At 60.7% G+C, this 18,707-nt stretch overlaps 2 protein-coding genes and 1 non-coding gene across 3 annotated transcripts in view; 1 reads left to right on the top strand and 2 right to left on the bottom strand.

Annotated features, from left to right (window-relative positions):
* LOC116821662 (antigen-presenting glycoprotein CD1d-like) overlaps positions 1-6,136 on the bottom strand; it is a 7,045-nt gene extending 909 nt beyond the window's left edge. Inside the window, exons 1-4 of the mRNA XM_032775023.2 lie at positions 6,013-6,136; positions 5,506-5,784; positions 3,608-3,889; positions 2,970-3,266 (exon numbers count right to left, since the gene is read on the bottom strand). Coding sequence (XP_032630914.1) covers positions 2,970-3,266; positions 3,608-3,889; positions 5,506-5,784; positions 6,013-6,136 — 982 coding nt within the window. The remainder of the gene's footprint in view (positions 1-2,969; positions 3,267-3,607; positions 3,890-5,505; positions 5,785-6,012) is intronic.
* A 4,256-nt stretch (positions 6,137-10,392) lies between these two features.
* Positions 10,393-13,993, bottom strand: LOC116821668 (DLA class II histocompatibility antigen, DR-1 beta chain-like). The gene is made up of 3 exons (XM_032775028.1): positions 13,935-13,993; positions 10,718-10,929; positions 10,393-10,557 (listed from the first exon to the last, which is right to left on the bottom strand). Exons 1-3 carry the CDS (start codon positions 13,991-13,993, stop codon positions 10,397-10,399), a joined length of 432 nt encoding a protein of 143 aa, XP_032630919.1. The 3' UTR covers positions 10,393-10,396.
* Positions 13,927-14,089, top strand: LOC116821671 (U1 spliceosomal RNA). Its single transcript, XR_004372978.2, has one exon. It is a non-coding gene; the product is annotated as a U1 spliceosomal RNA (small nuclear RNA).
* Positions 14,090-18,707: the final 4,618 nt, after the last annotated feature.

Here is an 18,707-nt window from a genome sequence, read left to right as displayed (position 1 = left end):
TGTCTCTGGGTGGGTTCTTCAGGGTCGCCAGACTTCCACTTAGTGTGTCACTCTCTGACTAGGGCACGTCGGTGCTGTACTCATCACCTCGCTGGAACCAACCTCGGAAATTGCCGTCAGCACCCTGCTTTCACACCAAGGGCTTTCCCTGCTGCGACGTCCACCTGGTGCGGATGTTTTGCTTTTAAAGAAGCACACGGGATCTTTTCCGGGAAAAGGCAACAATGCCGCAATTTCATTCGAATACAACCATTAGCATATGCATCTGCAATCACAACGCGGCACGTCCCGCCAGTCGATGTTACCAGTGACCAGGTCCAGATGTCGGATCAATCTAGTGCCAGCTGGGTTGATTGTGGGCTAGGGAGGGAGGCGGGTCCGTCCGCGTCGAGCGACACGCTGCTCTGGGCGAAGTCTTGGAAGGACAAACCAAACGTTATCATGGCAAGGCCTCCTAGTTAATACAATGATCTTCCTTTCAAGTTTGGAGACCAGCTGCAGTTCTGCTCACCGTCACGCTGCATTGAATCTGTACTTTGACAAACCCGGTGATTGTTTTCTCAGTTGTTTTCTCATCCTTCTATCCACTTATCCTCTAACCACACACCATGCCTTCATTTCACACACCGCACAGGATCCCTACACAGGAGCGTTGGAACGGAACATCCAATTGCAGTGCAGCGAGGTGAATCATTAGCGCTCATCTACTGATTTCAAATCATAAACCTCAACAACGTGGTGACCCGAAAGGTCCTGATCCCTGCCTTGAATCAGCCCCAGACACAGATTCTGGTTGTGCCCCTATAGACCCAAATTTCAGAAAGGGGTGGCTTGGCACAGGAATGTGGAAATCCTACTACTTGCTACCTTATTTATATCGTTCGCCTTCCTTCTAACTCATACAAGCAACAGCCGTAACAATCCTCGACTACTGCCCAAGGACACAGAGAAAAGGAAACCCCTTGGGCACCCAAAGGCGCGCTGCCCTGCGACAACATCGGCGGGACTCAGCCGCGAGGAGGCGCGGAAGGGTTTGTTAGTGGCTGCACATCCGCAGCGTACACAGCCCTTGGTGAGTGACAGAGCAGAGTTTCAGCCTGGCAGCCAGAAGCCCTCTGACCCCTCCTTTTCCCAGCTCAGCGGAGAGCCCCAGCTTCCAGCCCCCCCACTTTAACACACACACCACCTGACCTGGGCCCTCCTCAGCCCTTTTCGTCGTGTTCCGCCCCCACTGGCACCACCGGCTGGGCTTCCTGCTGACGGAGGGTCTGCCACCCCAACGGCGGTGGGTGGAGGCGTACTCTGCGAGGTACCAAATCCTTGCTCGGACTTGCCCTGGACATGGGGCCAGGCCCCACCCCAGCTGAATTTTGGCCCTTCTGGTGCCTCAATTACCGCACAGCCTTATCTCACTGCCAGTTAGTACCAGATGTAGCACGTGATGGGGTATGGATCACAACACTATTCATTTAAATAGCTTCAGAACATTCCTTTCTGTGGACAGCTCCCAAATCCGCATGCTCCGAACAGCCTAAAGGAAAAATCCCAACCCCCAGCCCGGCCCGATTCCCCACTCAGTGTCCAAACCAGATCAGTCTCGGACCTCAGCTCTGTGAGCTGCGGCATTGTGATCGATTCCAAGGTCCATGTCCCAGAGAGGGCTGCGTCCCCACACCTGGTCCGGTGCCGTTCCCACTTGGAGGCGCTGGACTCCCCTGGTCTAACGTCCTGGTAGCCCCTGGAGCAGAGCAGAGTGGATGGGTTATGAGGGGTGTAAAAAATAATAAAAAAACAAAAAATCCCAAAAACACAAGTCCCACGCCCCGCCCCCCCCACCCCCACCCCGAGATGGGAGGCACTCACCTTGGTCTCTGCTCCGCACAGCACCCCGGCCATAGTGCAGGCTACGGCCAGAACCCCCACCTCGGGTGATGCCACGGGCCCAGCCGGGCCCCGGGCTGCTCTGCTTCTGTAAAACAATGGGGGCGGGGGGACTGGGACAGGCGTGTGGGCCCTTGTTCCCTCTGCTCCCTTGCAGTCCCCTGTGGGCTTCCCAGCCCTGCGCCCCTCAGACCCTCCAGCCCCTGTTTCCCTCTGCTCGCCTGCTGTCCCCCCAGTGCTTCGCCCCCTGACGCCTACTGCCCCTCCAGTGCCCCCAGCCCTGTTCCCTTGCCTTTCCCCCGCGTCCCCCGTGTTGTCCCCCACCCAAAACCCACTATCCCTCAGCCCTCTACCCTGTGCCTTATTCCCTTGCCTCCCTGCGTCCCCCCTCCCCGATCATCTACCGCCCACCATGCCTCAGCCCCTCACCCCAGCCCGTGTTCGCCTCTGCCTTCCCCACATGTTCGCCCCCCTGACCTCCCAGCCGGCGTGCAGCCGCCTCAGCCCGGTCCCTCAACCTGTTCCACATCCCCCCTGTGTCCCCCACCCCAAGCCCACTGCGCGCCGTGGCAGCGGCCCACCCTGATCCGTGTTCCCTCCTGCCTCGCCCGCAATTCCCCTCAGCTGCCCCAACCTCGTGACCCACGGGGAAGTGGACCAGCAATTATGACCCTGTTCCCCAGCCTCCTGCAGTCCTTCTGCTCCCCCATGGTCCCACCTCTTAGCCTCCTTCTGCTCCAGTGCTGTCCCTCTGGTCGAATCCCCTCCAGACCCTGCGCTCCCACCCCCCAAGCCACTCCCCAGCCCGTGGCGCGCGCGCTGTTTCCATCCCCAGTCCACAGATGCTTCTCCCACCCATTTGTGCTCCCCTAGCCCCGCACCTTCGCACTCCATCCCCAGGTCTGGTCATGTACCCCCTTCGCTCATCCATCCTGCTCCCCCTGATCCATCTCCACACCCCCCACCCACCTCCTCTGCTTCCCTGCGCCCCAGTCCCACTGCCTGGGCCCACCCTCGTCCCACTTGGGACATGCAGGAAAAGCCCCCAGAGACCATGACTGCCCCCGCCCCCGGGGACGTGCACCTACCCCAGGGGATCAGCAGGCTCTGGCCCCCCAGGCTGCTGTGCTGCACCCGGCAGGCGTAGCTGTGCCCGGTGCCCGGCCCCACGGCCAGGGAGCTGCGCAGCTGGTAGGTCAGGTCCGCATTGGGCAGGATCCCGCTGGAGTTCAGCCACCAGCCTGGTGTCACCTCCTTCCCGTCCTGCAGCCAGGCCACGTGGACGGGCCGGGGGTAGAAACCGGTGACCCGGCAAACCAGCAGTACCAGCGCGGGGGTCCCGGCTGGGGGAGGCGCTCGGGCAAACACCACAGCGACCGGACGCTCTGAGACAGGAGGAGAGAGACAGGGCAGGGGAGAGGGGATGATTCAGCCTGAGCCTCAGGGACTCACTAGCCAAGCCCAGCTCCGCTCCCTGGGGTCAGGCGTTGGCCCTGCTCTTCTGGCCAAACCCCAATTCTGTCCCCTGCAGTTACCAGTAGTAACAGATCCCCCTTCACTTCCTGTCCTAAACTGCTGTGCAGTGCGGCTGTGACATAGCTACTGTGCTCCACTCCAGCTATAGCTGCATTTGTACACCAGGCAAGGGGGCCCTGTACAAACAGCCCCCTGCCCCACCCCAGAGGTGGCTGCATCTCAGCGAGCAGGGAGTGGTGACCAGCCTCACCTTGCCTCTCCAGAGACTCTCTCCCATACTGGGCAACGATATTGATCCCGTAAAGACACGTTGTTCTCCGGAGAAACGAAAACAGGGTGGATATGCTCCTATCCTGGTTGACAAGATCCTGGATGTAGCTCCCCAGCTTCTCCCCATACGGAGTGACCCATTTGCCTGTGTCCATGTCCAAGCTGATGAAGTCCTCGCCATGCACCGCAACGTCACAGAGTCGCCTCGAGGTGCCGTTGGGGTGCAGCTCGCAGCTGAAGGAGATCTGGGTAACAAAGGGGTCTGGGACAGGAAGGGCAGGGGGATGAGGATGGGCGTCTGGAGGTCACCGTGGGGGGGCAGAAATAGACGGGGGGGCAGGGTTACAACATAATGTCAAGTGAGATGAGGACATTTGGCACAAGATGGCGGCGGGATCGTGGGGTGGCCCTGGCTGGAGTTCAGGGTACGTTGCAGTTTCTGTTTAAAGCTGATTTTTCAAAGTGCTCTAAGGCCCATGTGGATAGACAGATTGGCTTGAAAATCGCTGGGAGACATTGGGGCCTGAAGCACCTGGTGAGATACAGACCCCGCCCAAATGACCTGCCTTTGAAATGTTTTATTTGTTTAGATGCTCTAGAGAAAACTCTGGCCCTGAGCCTCAATAAACACACATCCCTGGGCTCCCCTGAGCTCAGCTCTGCACCGGTAGCAAGGACACGTTTGGCTTCCCAACACAACGTTTCACAAGTCCCTGGGCCTTGATTCTGTGTGTGGAGCAGGACGCCGGGCGGTGGCACTTCTGCACACAGACAGTTCACACCTCTGCGAGTGATTGTTTCCTCAGCAGCACCTCAGGGCGTGACACACCGAGTCACAGACTTGCTCAATGGGAGAGGCTGCAGCCTCTGAGCCCCAGGAGCATCCGTCCAAGCCCTGTCACCGAGGGATCCCTACGGCTGTGAGCTGTGATCACAGGGCCAGCTGTCACTCTGTCATGAAACACACCTGCCCAGGCAGATTGCCCTGAAACTAGCTCTGCCCCAGCAAAGGGCAGAGGAGACTTTGTGGTGCAAATTTGGGGGCAGGTGGTTAAGAGCAGGACCGGCGCCAGCGTTTCTGGCGCCCTAGGCGCCGGGCCATTTCGCCACCCCGCGTGCGGGTCTCGCGGCTCCGGTGGACCGTCCGCAGGCATGCCTGTGGCAGCTCCACCGGAGCCGCCGAATCTGCGGACCGTCCGCAGGCATGCCTGTGGCAGCTCCACCGGAGCCGCCTGCCACCCCCCCGGCAAAATGCCGCCCCCTCCATAATGCTGGTGCCCTAGGCAACTGCCTAAGTCGCCTAAATGAAAGTGCCGGCCCTGGTTAAGAGGTTCCTGAGAGAGTCTCCCCCAAGGACCTTAGTGCTCCAGCACCAGACACCCAGCGCAGACCCTGGGCTGAGCCGCTGAGCAGAGGGGAGCTGCGTCTGTCCCGTGCCCTGGGGCAGCGCTGGTTGGGGTGGGGGAGGGGGAGGCACTATCTTAGCTCTGCATTTCCTGCGCTTGTGTGGGGTGTTTCATGGTTTGCAGAGTGTCAGTTTTCAACGTTCGGGAGGACAGGTGGCACCGGGCGCCGCTTACACGCTCCTTTGCTGGGACACGTGGCCAAGGGCCCGGGACGCAGGGCCTTTCCCCTCCAGGGCGCACAGGCTACAGTCTGGCCCCAGAGCTGGGGGACTGGCTCAGTGGGGTAGACAATGGGACATGGGGTGTTTCCCCTCTAGGGAATGTTGGCTTCAATCCCCCTAAGGGCCAGGGACTGACTGTTCTGCCCTCCACCCACCCTGCCAGGATACACTCAGTGGCTGTGGTGAGTGTGTCAGTTCTCAGCTCTCTGGCGGGGAGTGGGAGGGACCCCCTCAGACCCCTCCATACTCACAGCCTCCTCCTTCATCCTGAACCACTTTGTTCACCAGACGGATGAAGTCGGCCAGGGAGCGATGGATCAGCAGCTCCAGGTCCTGCCACTGCTTTGGGGTCAGGCCCTGCTGGGCCCAGGGCTGCAGGAAGCGGATCTCGCAGGTGCTGCAGGCCAGGGAGTGGGTCTCCAGGTCGCCCAGCAGGGCCATCCCCGCCACTTCCGTGGAGCTGGCGTTGTGGAAGACGGTGGTTTTAAGCACCCGGAGGGTGAGAGATGCTGGGGGGAGATGAGGGGAGGCTGGGGGGAGGCGTCAGGAAACAAGTGGAGAACAAAGTGGGTGGGGAGAGAGATGAATGAGTCTCTTGGCCTCCAGGATCTCCCTGCGGACCCCTAACCCGCCTCCCCCTCCTCCTTCACCCCCAGCCAGGGTCACGAGCCCAGCATGGTGCTGCCCACCCTGGCTTCAGGATTACACCATCCACATTGGCCCCAGTAAGAAAAAAGGGCAGGGGGGTCCCCACTTACCGGCCAGGGCCCCCCATGCCCAGAGGAGGAGCAGCAGAGGGAGCAGCATCCTGGCAAGGGAAGGGGGATCCGGGCTGTGGCAGGCGTCAGGGCAGCGGGACGAGGGACCCGGGGTCACCCACATGCTCGTCCCTACCTAGTGCACACGCCTCTGTGCCCACTTCTCTCTTTGTCTGTCTCTGCTCAGCTCCGTCCCCGCAGCTGCCAGCCCGGAGCCAATCAGGGCAGGGTGAGTCGGGGAGCGAGGGCAGCGCGGGAGGGGGATCCCGGCAGCAAGATCAGAACCAGACCCTGTCCCAGGGTCAGTGTGTGTGAGACGCCCCCCATCTCCTCCAGCCTGGGGTACCGCTGCTCCCAGCCCAGCCCCTAGCACTGCCCTGGGGCAATGGGGAGCCCTGACTGCCCGGGCAGAGCCCCCTGCTGCCCCCCACCCCACCCCCTGACCTCCAGCCCTAGCGCCGCCTGGGGAAGGGGCCCTGACTGCCTGGGCAGAGCCCCTGCTGCCCCCCACCCCACCCCCTGCAGCCCAGCCCTAAGCGCACCCTGGGGCAATGGGGAGCCCTGACTGCTGGCAAGAACCCCTGCTGCCCCCGACCCCCTGCAGCCCAGCCCTAGCACCGCCTGGGCAATGGGGAGCCCTGACTGCCTGGGCAGAGCCCCTGTGCCCCCGATCCTGCAGCCAGCCCCTAGCGCGCCCTGGGGCAATGGGAGCCCTGACTGCCGGGCAGAGCCCCTGCTGCCCCCCCCTCAGCCCAGCCCTAGCGCCGCCTGGGGCAATGGGAGCCCTGACTGCCTGGGCAGCCCCCTGCGGCCCCACCACCCCGTGCAGCCACCTAGGCCACCCTGGGGCAATGGGGAACCCTGACGTGCCTGGGCAGACCCCGCTGCCCCCGACCCCTGCAGCCCAGCCCTAGCACCCTGGGGCAATGGGACGCTGCCCGGGCAGAGCCCCACTGCTACCTCACCCCCCTGCAGCCCAGCCCCTAGCGCTGCCCTGGGGCAATGGGGAGCCCTGACTCCCCGGGCAGAGCCCCCTGCTACCCCCTACTCCCTGCAGCCCAGCCCCTAGCGCTGCCCTGGGGCAATGGGGAGCCCTGACTGCCCGGGGACAGTGCCCCACTCCCACATAGGGCCAGATTTGTACATAGGCAAACTAGGCAGGTATCCAGAACTCAAATCTGGGCTGGGACCCAAAACTGTTGAGCCAGCGCCCTGGAGGGAAGGAGGCTGGGCAGCCGCAGACAGATCCTACATGTCCTGCTGGAGGATGCCACGTACTGTCCCTGTATCTCTGCCAGGGGCGGCTCCAGGCCCCAGCATGCCAAGCGCGTGCCTGGGGCTGCAAGCCGCGGAGGGTGCTCTGCCAGTCACCGCGAGGGCGGCAGGCAAGTTGCCTTTGGCGACATGTCTGGGGAGGGTCCACGGGTCCCGCGGCTTTGGCAGACCTCCGGCAGGCTGCCTGCCGTGCTTGGGGCAGCAAAATGCCTAGAGCCGCCCCTGATCTCCGGCGTGGAGCAGGCACAGCGGGTCCCTGCACGGCGAGACAGCTGGAGACATGGGGGAGCAGCCCCCTGAGAGCGCAGCGAGGTGACGGCAATGGGTTTCACACCGTTTTGCCGGCGGTTGTTGTAGCACGTGTGCTCTGCAATGCTGATGCTGGGGCTTGTCTGCTTTTGCAGCAGGGGCTTTGTTATTTTGTCCTGTGTGGTTTAGGGTCTACACTGGAGCTCGGAGGCAGCACACAAATGACCCTCCTGTAACACACCAGCGTGGCTATTAGTGACAATAAGACGACACAGGCTGGTTAGTTCTGCAGTATCACTTGTTAGCACCAGGGCCGTGCACATTCTGGTTTCTCACCATTTCCTCAGGCGGTTTCATGTTTGCGCTGACAGTTAACCGCCAGCCAGGCAAGCCAAGACCAATAGCCCCTGTTGCAGAGAGAAGGAAAGGGGGAGGTGTCGTGACCTGCCCGAGGTCCCAGTGAAGCTGCAGCAGAGCTGGACAGAACCCAGGTGTCCTGCTCCAGTCTGGCATGGTGGCTGTAACACCGTCCCGGCCGGCCCCTGCGCTGGAGGCTCTGAGGGCCTCTCATTGCACGCCCTTGCTCTGCCAGGGGAACCCTTCTGCCAGGCGGAGTCGGCAGCAAGACAACCAGGTTCCACATCTAGGGTTCCCCTTAACAATACAGCCCAGAACCCCCTCGAGCCCCCACCCAGATGGGAAACGTTCTGAGGGAATAGGGGTTGGGGGTTGGTTTTGGCGGGAAAAACTGGTTCAGTCTGGTTTGAGCCAGGGAAATCCAGTGTCTTTAACAGTAAACAAGTCTGTTTACAAAGATGGAGTCCGAGCTGATATACTCCATATTGGATTTCATTAAAGCCAGTGACTTACATAACCTTTACCTTAGACACACTATTAAAACAGCTAATTTAACACATTTAAACAGTCCCAACACAGTGTGACGGAGCAGGGAGCAGGGCAGTTACACTGGGGATGAGCAGGAAGCTCCCTGAGCTGTAACCTGAGCCAGGAGTGGGGTGGGAGAAGTGACATCTTCTGCCCGGAGACTGAACCAAAGGAGGAGGAGCAGAGCGGAGGGGGAGAAAGCGAGGAGAGGAATTTTTTTAGTTTCAGTTTGGGTTGGGTGGTGCAATGCAGGGAACCCCAAGCTGGGGTCTAAGCTCCCTGAACCCCCAGAAGGACTTGATTGAGGGGTCCTGGTTGTGCCTACAAGTTCGGCTGTAGTCTGTGTTCCTATTGTCCAATAAACCTTCTGTTTTACTGGCTGGCTGAGAGTCACTGTGAGTCCCAGGAAGAGGGGTGCAGGGCCCGGACTCCCCGACACTCCGTGACACACAGCACTGCCTCTACATCAACACTTAGCTCAGTATAATGACGTCGCTCAGGAGCGTGGATTAGTCCCAAGTCATTTCTAGTGCAGAGTTGGTCTTAGACAGAATCCCCCCCACTGGATAGAACCTCCACTCCCACCCTCTTTCCCGTCCCACAAGGATTTGGCACCCCCACCGCCTGCTTAGCGAGTGCAGTGCCAGGTCTGCTAAGCACAGATCTGCTGCCCTTTACTTATGGATAACAATATTGCAAGACCCCTGCATTCAGATGTAATTGTTTTTATTAAAGCTAATGCTATGATTATCTCATAGACAGGTTAAGCACTGGGTGTGGTGCTTAAATTAATCAAATGTACAAAGTTTGGTTTAAAAGTCATAAAACATATAATCTACAATATCCCAATTAAGGTTCATGCATTTAAACATCAGCACTCAACTCTTTGGGTACATCACTCCCAAGAAGTTATGCTAAGAGTGGCTTGTGGAAAGGAAATGCAGCAGTGCGTGTAGCTTGTCCCTCGGTAATTGAGAATTTAGAGTAAGGTCCCCCCCTGGACAGGATTTCAATTACTTTCACCAGCCAGACCTGATCACCTTGGCAAGGCTGCTCTGCCTGCTGGATACCGAGGCAGGTGTGTTAATGCAAATACGGCTGGTCCTGAAGTCTAGGTGCCAGGGGAGAGCTCATTCAGACCCGGCTCACACAACCTGCGCAGAAGCAAAATGTGCCCATAGGCAGGACTCTGTCTAGAGTGTTTTACTCCATGGACAGGGTATCGGTGAGCGGGTGGCTGATGTTGGCAGTGACCTGTGTGACCAGCCCCTCACCAGTTAGAGAGGGAGCAGGAGAAGCCAATGGGAGTGAGCGAGGAACAAGGGCTCCCTAAAGCTGAGTAAAGAAGGGGCTTCCCCATGTCTGCTCTCCTATTTTGTCTAAGGAACCTGTGTTGTACTCAGCCCGCAGCACCGCTCCTCGGAACCTGCTGGTAACTAGGGCCCGTTCTGGGGATCCCCATCCGCCAAGGCTGCTGGGCTGCATTTTGGCCTGCACGTTGTTACATGTTTTTTTCATGCTTTAGCAAAAAGGGAAGCAGCTTACAGAGTAGCATAAGTAAGTGTCAGAATTCAGGGTCAGGAGTTCATCCATTTCTGCTGCGTTTCTCAAGTGAGTTTGATTTTGAAGAGGGGAAGTGGATTTGTTTCGTAACTAGAGGGGCACTGACTGATTTTCAGGCACTTCACACTGTGTCTGCAACTCCCTGACGGTCCAGGAGTGTGTGGGACTAGCGAGGAGACCTGGTGGGGAGGCAAGAGGGGCAATCTGTAGCTCAGACTCTGAATGGTCTGACTCAGGTTCATGGGGAACCAGGGGCTGGGATTAGCCCCACACTTCTTGGGCGTGGGCTGAGAGAGGGTCAGGAAGTTCCTCAGTCGCTGGAACACTTCCTTTGTGCCAGAAGGGGAAGCTAAAGTCAATTGTGGTGAATCAAAATTCGAGTGAAACCCTCCAGTGTCACTGTGTTATGGCTTCACTGGGGACTTGTTTCCTGGGCCACTGGCCCCATCCCGGAGCCATCACCTTTCTTAGTCCTGGGGCAGGTGAGGAGTCCTGGCGCCAGGAAGATCAGCCCCAGCACAAAGGCCCCGACTCCCGTCAGCATCTTGCTCCTGGCAGAGTCAGACTGCGCCTCTGTGAAAACAGGAGCACAGGTGGTTTCGGCTGAGCCCGGCCTCTCTTTGCCTTTGTAATAATGTCCCTGCGCTCTGTCCCCAGGGGTTCTAACCCAGGCCCATCCCCTGAGGGCTGCCCCTGGGGGCTCAGGGGCTGCCCCACACTCAGAGGCTCTTACCCCAGTGCACGGTGAGGGGGTCCCGCAGGCTGATGTGCTTCACCTGGCAGGTGTAGACGTCCCTGCGCCGGGGGCTCATCTCCAGCATCACCAGGATCTGGAAGGTCCAGTCTCCGTTCTGGAGCAGCTCCGTGGACACCACCCCGGCTGTTTGCTCCTGCCCGTTCTTCAGCCACTTGATCTCGATCCCCACTGTCCCAGTGTGGGGGCCTCTGTCACAGAGTGTGGGGGAGTCCGGCCCTGCACCCCTCTTCCTGGACCCCGCAGTGACTCTCAGCCAGCCAGTAAAACAGAAGGTTTATTGGACAACAGGAACGCAGGTTACAGCAGAGCTTGCAGGCACAGTCAGGACCCTCCATCGAGTCCTTCTGGGCTTTCATGGTGCTTGGATCCCAGCTAGGATACCCTGAATTCCGCCCACACAGCCCCAAACCCAAACTGAAAAACCACTTCCCTCCTGCCAGCCCCTTCCTTTGTCCCCCTTCCCGGGCCAAGGAGTTGACCTTTCCCCTCCCTTACCTAGCTCAGGTTACAGGCTCCAGTATCATCCATCCCCTAAAGTCCTCTCCTGCTCTCCCATCCCCACACAGACAGCCCCTACTCCATCACAGCCTCTGCTTACCTTCGGGCTCCGTGCAATGAGCCAGGTGGGTTCTCAGCACCCTCAATGTCACCAGCAGAGCCCCAGCCCCCAGGACCCAGCCAGCCCCCAGGGCTGCTCCACAGGGAAGGAGCCAGGGAGACCCACCCAGACCAAGAACTTCCCTGCCCAGCTCCGAGCACCAGCCCCCGGATGCTGCTCATCACCCTGGGGGGCACCCCCAGGCAAGGGACCAGGCAGCATCCGGCTCAGCTGGCCCCTTCCCCGAGTGTAGTGGGGAGAGGAGGGGACACAGGGTCCCAGCAGCCGCAGCTGGGCCAGGGTCAGGCACGGACAGGGCAGGAGTGAAGGGAAGCAGGGGAGATGCCAGGCGGGTTGGGTTAATTTAACTCTTTTGGTGCTGTCTCTGCCTGAGCCACTCGGTCCCTTGGGAGCCACCGTGCAGGTGAGGGGCACAGACCCCTGGGCAGAGGGGTCCCCGGGGATGGTGCAAGGGCGCCTCCCAGTGGACAGTCCTGGGAATGAAGGTGCTGCCCCTGTCCGGGAAAAGCTGGCTCCTGCCCCAGATGCCTCCTGCCCCAGACGCTCCTTTCGGACTCCTGGATCCCCAGGCCGGAAGGGACCCTTCTGACCTTCTAGTCTGACCCTGTTCAGAACTGGGGCAGGCCCAGCTGGGCTGGGCTGGAGGCCGATGGAGGCTGGAAGCCTGAAGTCTGCCCCCCTAACCACCAGCGGAGCCCTGACAGCACCCACGGGGGGATTAGCCACTGGGCCAAAGGGGCCTGTGTGCACAATTGGGGGCCCCCCAAAAAAGGGTTCTTGGGCCCTGACCCAGCTCCCCACAGGTGGAAGGGGCGGGGAGGAACCTCTGGCAGCACCACGGGCTCACGGGCTGCTGCTGGGCTCTTGGCACTCAACAGCCTGGCCGGGGGTAAGGGCGGGTGCCGGGCTGGTCACAGCCCCAGGGACTCACTGGGTTCCCTGCATGGTGGTTAGTTCCCTGGGGAGTTGTGGGGACCCCCCCGGGGCAGAACACGATCACACACAGAGCATCCTGCAGGCCAAGGGGCCCACAGACCCTGCCGGAGCAGGGGGGAGGCGCAATATGTGTCACACCCGGGTGTATGCAGGGGGCTGTACAGGGGTGGGGCCCTTCCCACACAGACCCCGTGCTGGGCGCAGGGGCCCCACAGACCCTGCCAGGGGGAAGAGGGCGGATGTGTCACACCCGGGTACGTACAGGGGGCTATACAGGGGCAGGGCCCTTCCCACACAGACCTGTGCTGGGCACAGGGACCCCACAGATCCTGCTGGGGGGGGTGATATGTGTCACACCCGGGTGTATGCAGGGGGCTGTACAGGGGACAGGGCCCCTCCCATACAGACCCCGCGCCGGGCACAGGGGCCCCTCAGACCCTGCCGGGGGGGCGATATGTGTCATACCTGGGCGTGTACACGGGGCTGTACAGGGACGGGGCCCATCCCACACAGACCCCACACTGGGCACAAGGGCCCCACAGACCCTGCCGGGGGGGCGATATGTGTCACAGCCGGGCGTGTGCAGGGGGCTGTACAGGGGACGGGGCCCCTCCCACACAGACCTGTGCTGGGCACAGGGGCCCCACAGACCCTGCCGGGGGGGCGATATGTGTCACACCCGGGCCTGTGCAGGGGGCTGTACAGGGGACAGGGCCCCTCCCACACAGACCCTGCCGGGGGGGCGATATGTCTCACACCCGGGTGTATGCAGGGGGCTGTACAGGGGACAGGGCCCTTCCCACACAGACCCTGCTGGGGGGGCGATATGTGTCACACCCGGGTGCATGCAGGGGGTTGTACAGGGAGGGGCCCTTCCCACACAGACCCCGCGCTGCGCACAGGGGCCCCACAGACCCTGCCGGGGGGGCGATATGTGTCACACCCGGGTGCGTGCAGGGGGCTGTACAGGGAGGGGCCCTTCCCACACAGACCCTGCCGGGGGGGCGATATGTGTCACACCCGGGCCTGTGCAGGGGGCTGTACAGGGGATGGGGCCCTTCCCACACAGACCCCGCGCTGGGCACAGGGGCCCCACACGCCCTGCCGGGGGGGCGATAAGTGTCACACCCGGGCCAGTGCACGGGGCTGTACAGGGAGGGGCCCCGCGCTGGGCTCTGAGCTCAGCAGCGCTGGGCCCCGGGGGAGCCGCACACGGGTGGGGGGGGCCCTTTAAATTGTGCCCCCCCATCGGCAGGCGGCTCTACAAAGGCTCCCGCGCCCCCTCCCCAGCTGCAGCCCCCGCAGACCGGGCTCAGCCCCGGGACCTTGGCCGGAGCCGCGCGCGGAACAGCTGGGGCTGCCCAGGGCAGGGGCGGGCCGCGTGAGCACGTATGCAGATTTCGTGAGCGCGGAGCATTGTGGGACGGCAGCAGGCTGCCGAGCGGGGCCCCACCCGACCGTGCCGGGGCTCGGCGGCGAGAAGGGTCCGAGCCCGGGGCCCGTCGGAGCAGCTGGCGGCCGGGCGGGGCCGGCGTGGGCCGGGGGCCGCGGTCGGTCCGAGTCGGGCCCCACCGTGTGTTGGAGAGTGTGGGGCGAGCGAGGGCGGGCGGTGTCCGGGGCCGAACAGCTCATACTTACCTGGCAGGCGGAGATACCATGATCACGAAGGTGGTTTTCCCAGGGTGCGGCTCATCCATTGCACTGCGGGTGTGCTGACCCCTGCGATTTCCCAAATGCGGGAAACTCGACTGCATAATTTGTGATAGTGGGGACTGCGTTCGCGCTCTCCCCTGGCTCGGCTGGTGCAAAAATAGAAACAATTTTGGTTTCTGCGCGGTATTGTGGGTGCATCTTATTTCCTATTCGCGTAGCATCCGTCTCGCGTGCTTTAAGTTTTTTTTCTGTTATTTGGCAGGATCTTGTTTCCCCGCGTTCAAAGCTAGAACGAGCTTTTCCCTACGCCCCTTGCCCATGTCTGGCTGTGGCTTTGATCTCCAGTTTGCTACGGTGCGGGGGCTCCGGGGGCACTTCCCAGAAGAGGAGGCAAGAGCAGCGTCTGCACAGTAAAGGCTCCCCAGTTTGTCTGGCCTACGTGAGTGCCGCGCGCACGGGCAGGCTCTTGTGCGGAGGAAGCAGCAGGAGCGGGGATCTCGGAGGTCGCGCTGCCCGCATGGGTAGAAGGCAGCACGAGGGGAGGACTCGGGCGGGCGCTCCAGGGCGGAGGAAGCAGGGAGGGGGGACTCGGGGGCTGGGCGCTCCAGGGTGGAGGAAGCAGCAGGAGCGTGGGACTCAGGGAGTGCACGCTCCAGGGGGCGGAGGAGCAGCAGGAGGGGAGACTCGGGAGCGGGCGCTCCAGGGGCAGAGGAAGCAGCAGGACGGGGGACTCGGCGGGGGGTGGGCGCTCCAGGATGGAGGAAGCAGCAGGAAGGGGGGACTCGGGGGGTGGGCGCTCCAGAGGCGGGGGAGAGCAGGAGGGGGATCGGGGGGTTGGCGCTCCAGGGGCGGAGGAAGCAGCAGGAGGGGAGACTCGGGGTGGGCGCTCCAGGGATGGAGGAAGCAGCAGGAGGGGGGATCCCGGGGGTGGGCGCTCCAGAGGCGGACGGAGCACAGGGAGGAGGGACTCGGGGGTGGGCGCTCCAGAGGCGGAGGGAGCAGCAGGAGGGGGACTCGGGGGTTGGCGCTCCAGGGGCGGAGGAAAAGCAGCAGGAGGGGGGACTCTGGGGGGTGGCACTCCAAGGAGCGGAGAAAGAGCAGGAGGGTGGCGGAGTCGGGGGCGGGCGCTCCAGGGGCAGAGGAAGCAGCAGGAGGGGGGGTTCAGGGGGTGGGCGCTCCAGAGGCAGAGGGAGCACGCGGAGGGGGACTCGGGGGTGGGCGCTCCAGAGGCGGAGGGAGCAGCAGGAGGGGGGACCCTGGGGGTGGGGACTCCAGGATGGAGGAAGCAGCAGGAGGGGGGGACTCGGGGGTGGGCGCTCCGGGGGCGAGGAAGCAGCAGGAAGGGGGACTCGGGGGTGGGCACTCCAGGGCGGAGGAAGCAGCAGGGGGGGACTTGGGGGCTGGGCGCTCCAGGGTTGGAGTAAGCACAGGAGCGGGGACTCGGGGAGTGCGCGCCCCAGGGGCGGAGGAAGCAGCAGGAGGGGAGGACTTGGGGGTGGGCGCTCCAGAGGCGAGGGAGCCAGCAGGAGGGGGGACTCGGGGGGTGGGGCGCTCCAGGGGTGGAGGAAGCAGCAGGAGGGCGGGACTCGCGGAATGGGCGCTCCAGGGGCAGAGGAAAGCAGCAGAGGGGGGATTCGGGGGGTGGGCACTCCAGGGGTGAGAAGCAGGAGGGGGGACTCGGGGGTGGGCGCTCCAGAGGTGGAGGAAGCAGCGGGGGGGGGTACTCGGGGGTGGGTGCTCCAGGGGCAGAGGAAGCAGCAGGAGGGGGGGACTTGGGGTGGGCGCTCCAGGGGCGGACGGAAGCAGCAGGAGGGGGGGTTTGGGGGTGGGCGCCCAGGGGCAGAGAGGCGCGGCTCCAGGGGCGGAGAAGCAGCAGGAGGGGACGGGGGGGCGTCCCCACGGGACGGCGGGGCTCAGGGGACGCTCAGGAATTGGGACCCGGGCACCCTATGGAGGGCAGGGTTCTGGTGGCAGAGGGGGGCTGGGGTGACGGAAGGTCCCTAAAAGAGGTGGGGCCACCAGCGCCGCCCCCACCCCGTCCGCTCTCTGGCTCCGTGCCTGTGGCCATGGAACAGCGCCACCTCGTGGCGATTTGGGGATGGCACTAGGCCGGGAGGAAGCCCGAGGGCCTCGCTGACACTAGGCTGCGCTGCCGGGGGGCACCAGCCGAGGGGAGAAGGGAGGCGCTGCGGGAGGGGGGAGGAGCCTGGGAGTGAACCTGGGGGGTTGGCGGGTGTGGGTGGGAGAAGTACCAAATAGTTTCTTTGGTGGGGGAGGGGATTGTTAGGGATTGAGGGGCCTCCCTGTCCCCATTGTGTTGTAAAGCGTAAAATGAACAGTATTGCCGGTGTCAGGCCTAAAACTTCCGGAAGCTTTTATAAAATGAGCTTCGCAGAATTATCTTTAAAACAAGGTTTGCAAAATTAAGCTGCAACGTGTGGTCAAAAGACGCCTCTAACCAGACAACATTTTGTGTTGACTCCTGTATGGTACAACACAGTCATTTAGGCATAAGCTTTCATGGGCTAAAACCCACTTCATCTGCCGCATGGAGTGAAAAATACAGTAGGAAGAGACAGATACATAGCTACAGAGCGCATGAAAAGATGGGGGCTGCCACACCAACGCTTGACGAGACAAATCCATTCAAGTGGGCTGTTAGCAGCCGGAGGGAAGATCACTTTTGTAGTGGTAACCAGGATGGCCTATTTCAAAAAAGTTGGTAAACCAATCCCCGTCTTTTCATTTTCTCTGTATATATATGTATTTTCCTATTGTATTTTCCACTGCATGCGTCTGATGAAGTGGGTTTTAGCCCACAAAAGTTTATACCAACGGTTGGCAACCTTTCAGAAGTGCTGTGCTGAGTCGTCATTTATTCACTCTAACTTAAGGTTTCGCGTGCCAGTCATACATTTTCATGTTTTTTAGAAGGTCTCTTTCTATAAGTCTATAATATATAACTAAACTATAGTTGTATGTGAAGTAAATAAGGTTTTTAAAATGTTTAAGAAGCTTCATTTAAAATTAAATTAAAATGCAGAGCCGTCTGGACTGGTGGTCAGGAGCTGGGCAGTGTGAGTGCCGCTGAAAATCAGCTCATGCTGCCTTCGGCATGCGTGCCATAGGTTGCCTACCCCTGGAAACCTTATGCCCAAATCAATTTGTTAGTCTCTAAGGTGCCACAAGTACTTCTGGGCTTTTTACAGTAAGGAAAGTAACTCAAATACTTCCCTGATAAATTGTATTTTCTAGGTGGACGCGTGACCCTAATTCTCAGTTACTGAGGGACACTCTCCACTCATTGATCTGTTTTGCTCTCTGTAGAACGCTTCCTGAGCGATGTACCGGAGTATTCACACTCTAAACTGTATTGTTAAATTTATTCATCTAACTCTGGGTTATTGCTGATTATGTTCTGTATGTGTCACATGAGTTTGTAAAACAAACTCTGTATTGTGGATGATCTAGTCAGACGTACAGCGATGCTGTTCTCTGCCTGTGTATTACATAATTTTTTAACATTAGCTTTAATAACATTATAACATCTGTCTGATAAGTTTAAATATCTGATACGTTCTCCATCTGAGAGCTTTATATTAAACGGATTCTTTCAACAGAGACGGAATAGGCGCTTGCTGCATCCACTCTGCGCAGCAATCTGGGTTAAAAAAGAAGAGAAAAAAAGGGTTGTCACTGTCTTGTTTTGAACATGACTCTGGGTTGTTCTCCTAATATGTGTTTTTCAGTGTAGGGGGCTCTTTTCCCCGTCTACTGTATGGCTGTTCGCAGGTCACTTCAGTGGCTGGTTATTTTTTCCAAGCAGGTGCCCACACCGCTCTCGGTAGGGTACTTCCAGATGCGTGTGGTTTTGGGTCAGTCACTCTCTCATCAGTGTCCCCCTCAGGAAAATTTTTTTCCACCCCTCCCACCTTGAGAAAATTACCACAGTTTTAGCGCAGGGAGCAGGCTCTGGACCTGTTTTCCCCAGAGACTAGGGTCCGTTTATAGGATCAGGCAGAAGGTTTGAGTCAGATGCCTAGACCGAGAGGCTGATGGGAGGTGGGCCTTTGGGCCACGCCAGGCCAGGAGAGGACCCCCACCCAGGGCTGGCTGGGGGGTGCAAGTGGGGCAATTTGCCCCGGGCCCCACAAGGGCCCCCACAAGAATATAGTATTCTATAGTATTGCAACTTTTTTTTATGGAAAGGGCCCCCAAAATTGCTTTGCCCCAGGCCCCCTGAATCCTCTGGGTGCCCTCCCCCAAAGAAACTGTTCGGTACTTCTCCCACCCACACCCACCAACCCCTCAGGTTCACTCCCAGGCTCCTCCCCCCTCCCACAGCGCCTCCCTTCTCCCCTCGGCTGGGGGGCCCCGGCAGCGCAGCCTAGTGTAAGCGAGGCCCTCGGGCTTCCTCCCGGCCTAGTGCCCGCCCCCAAATCGCCACGAGGTGGCGCTGTTCCATGGCCACAGGCACGGAGCCAGAGAGCGGACGGGGTGGGGGCGGCGCTGGTGGCCCCACCTCTTTTAGGGACCTTCCGTCACCCCAGCCCCCCTCTGCCACCAGAACCCTGCCCTCCATAGGGTGCCCGGGTCCCAATACCTGAGTGTCACCTGAGCCCCCGTCCGTGGGGCACCCACCCCCGAATCCCCCTCCTGCTGCTTCCTCTGCCCCTGGAGCGCCCACCCCCGAGTCCCCCCTCCTGCTGCTTCCTCCGCCACCTCTGGAGCGCCCGCGCCCGAGTCCCCCCTCCTGCT

This window comes from Chelonoidis abingdonii, chromosome 12, assembly GCF_003597395.2.
Source record: "Chelonoidis abingdonii isolate Lonesome George chromosome 12, CheloAbing_2.0, whole genome shotgun sequence".
NCBI lineage: Eukaryota > Metazoa > Chordata > Testudines > Testudinidae > Chelonoidis > Chelonoidis abingdonii.
The sequence above is the reverse complement of the archived record's forward strand: the minus strand, read 5'-3'. Positions and strand labels throughout refer to the sequence as shown.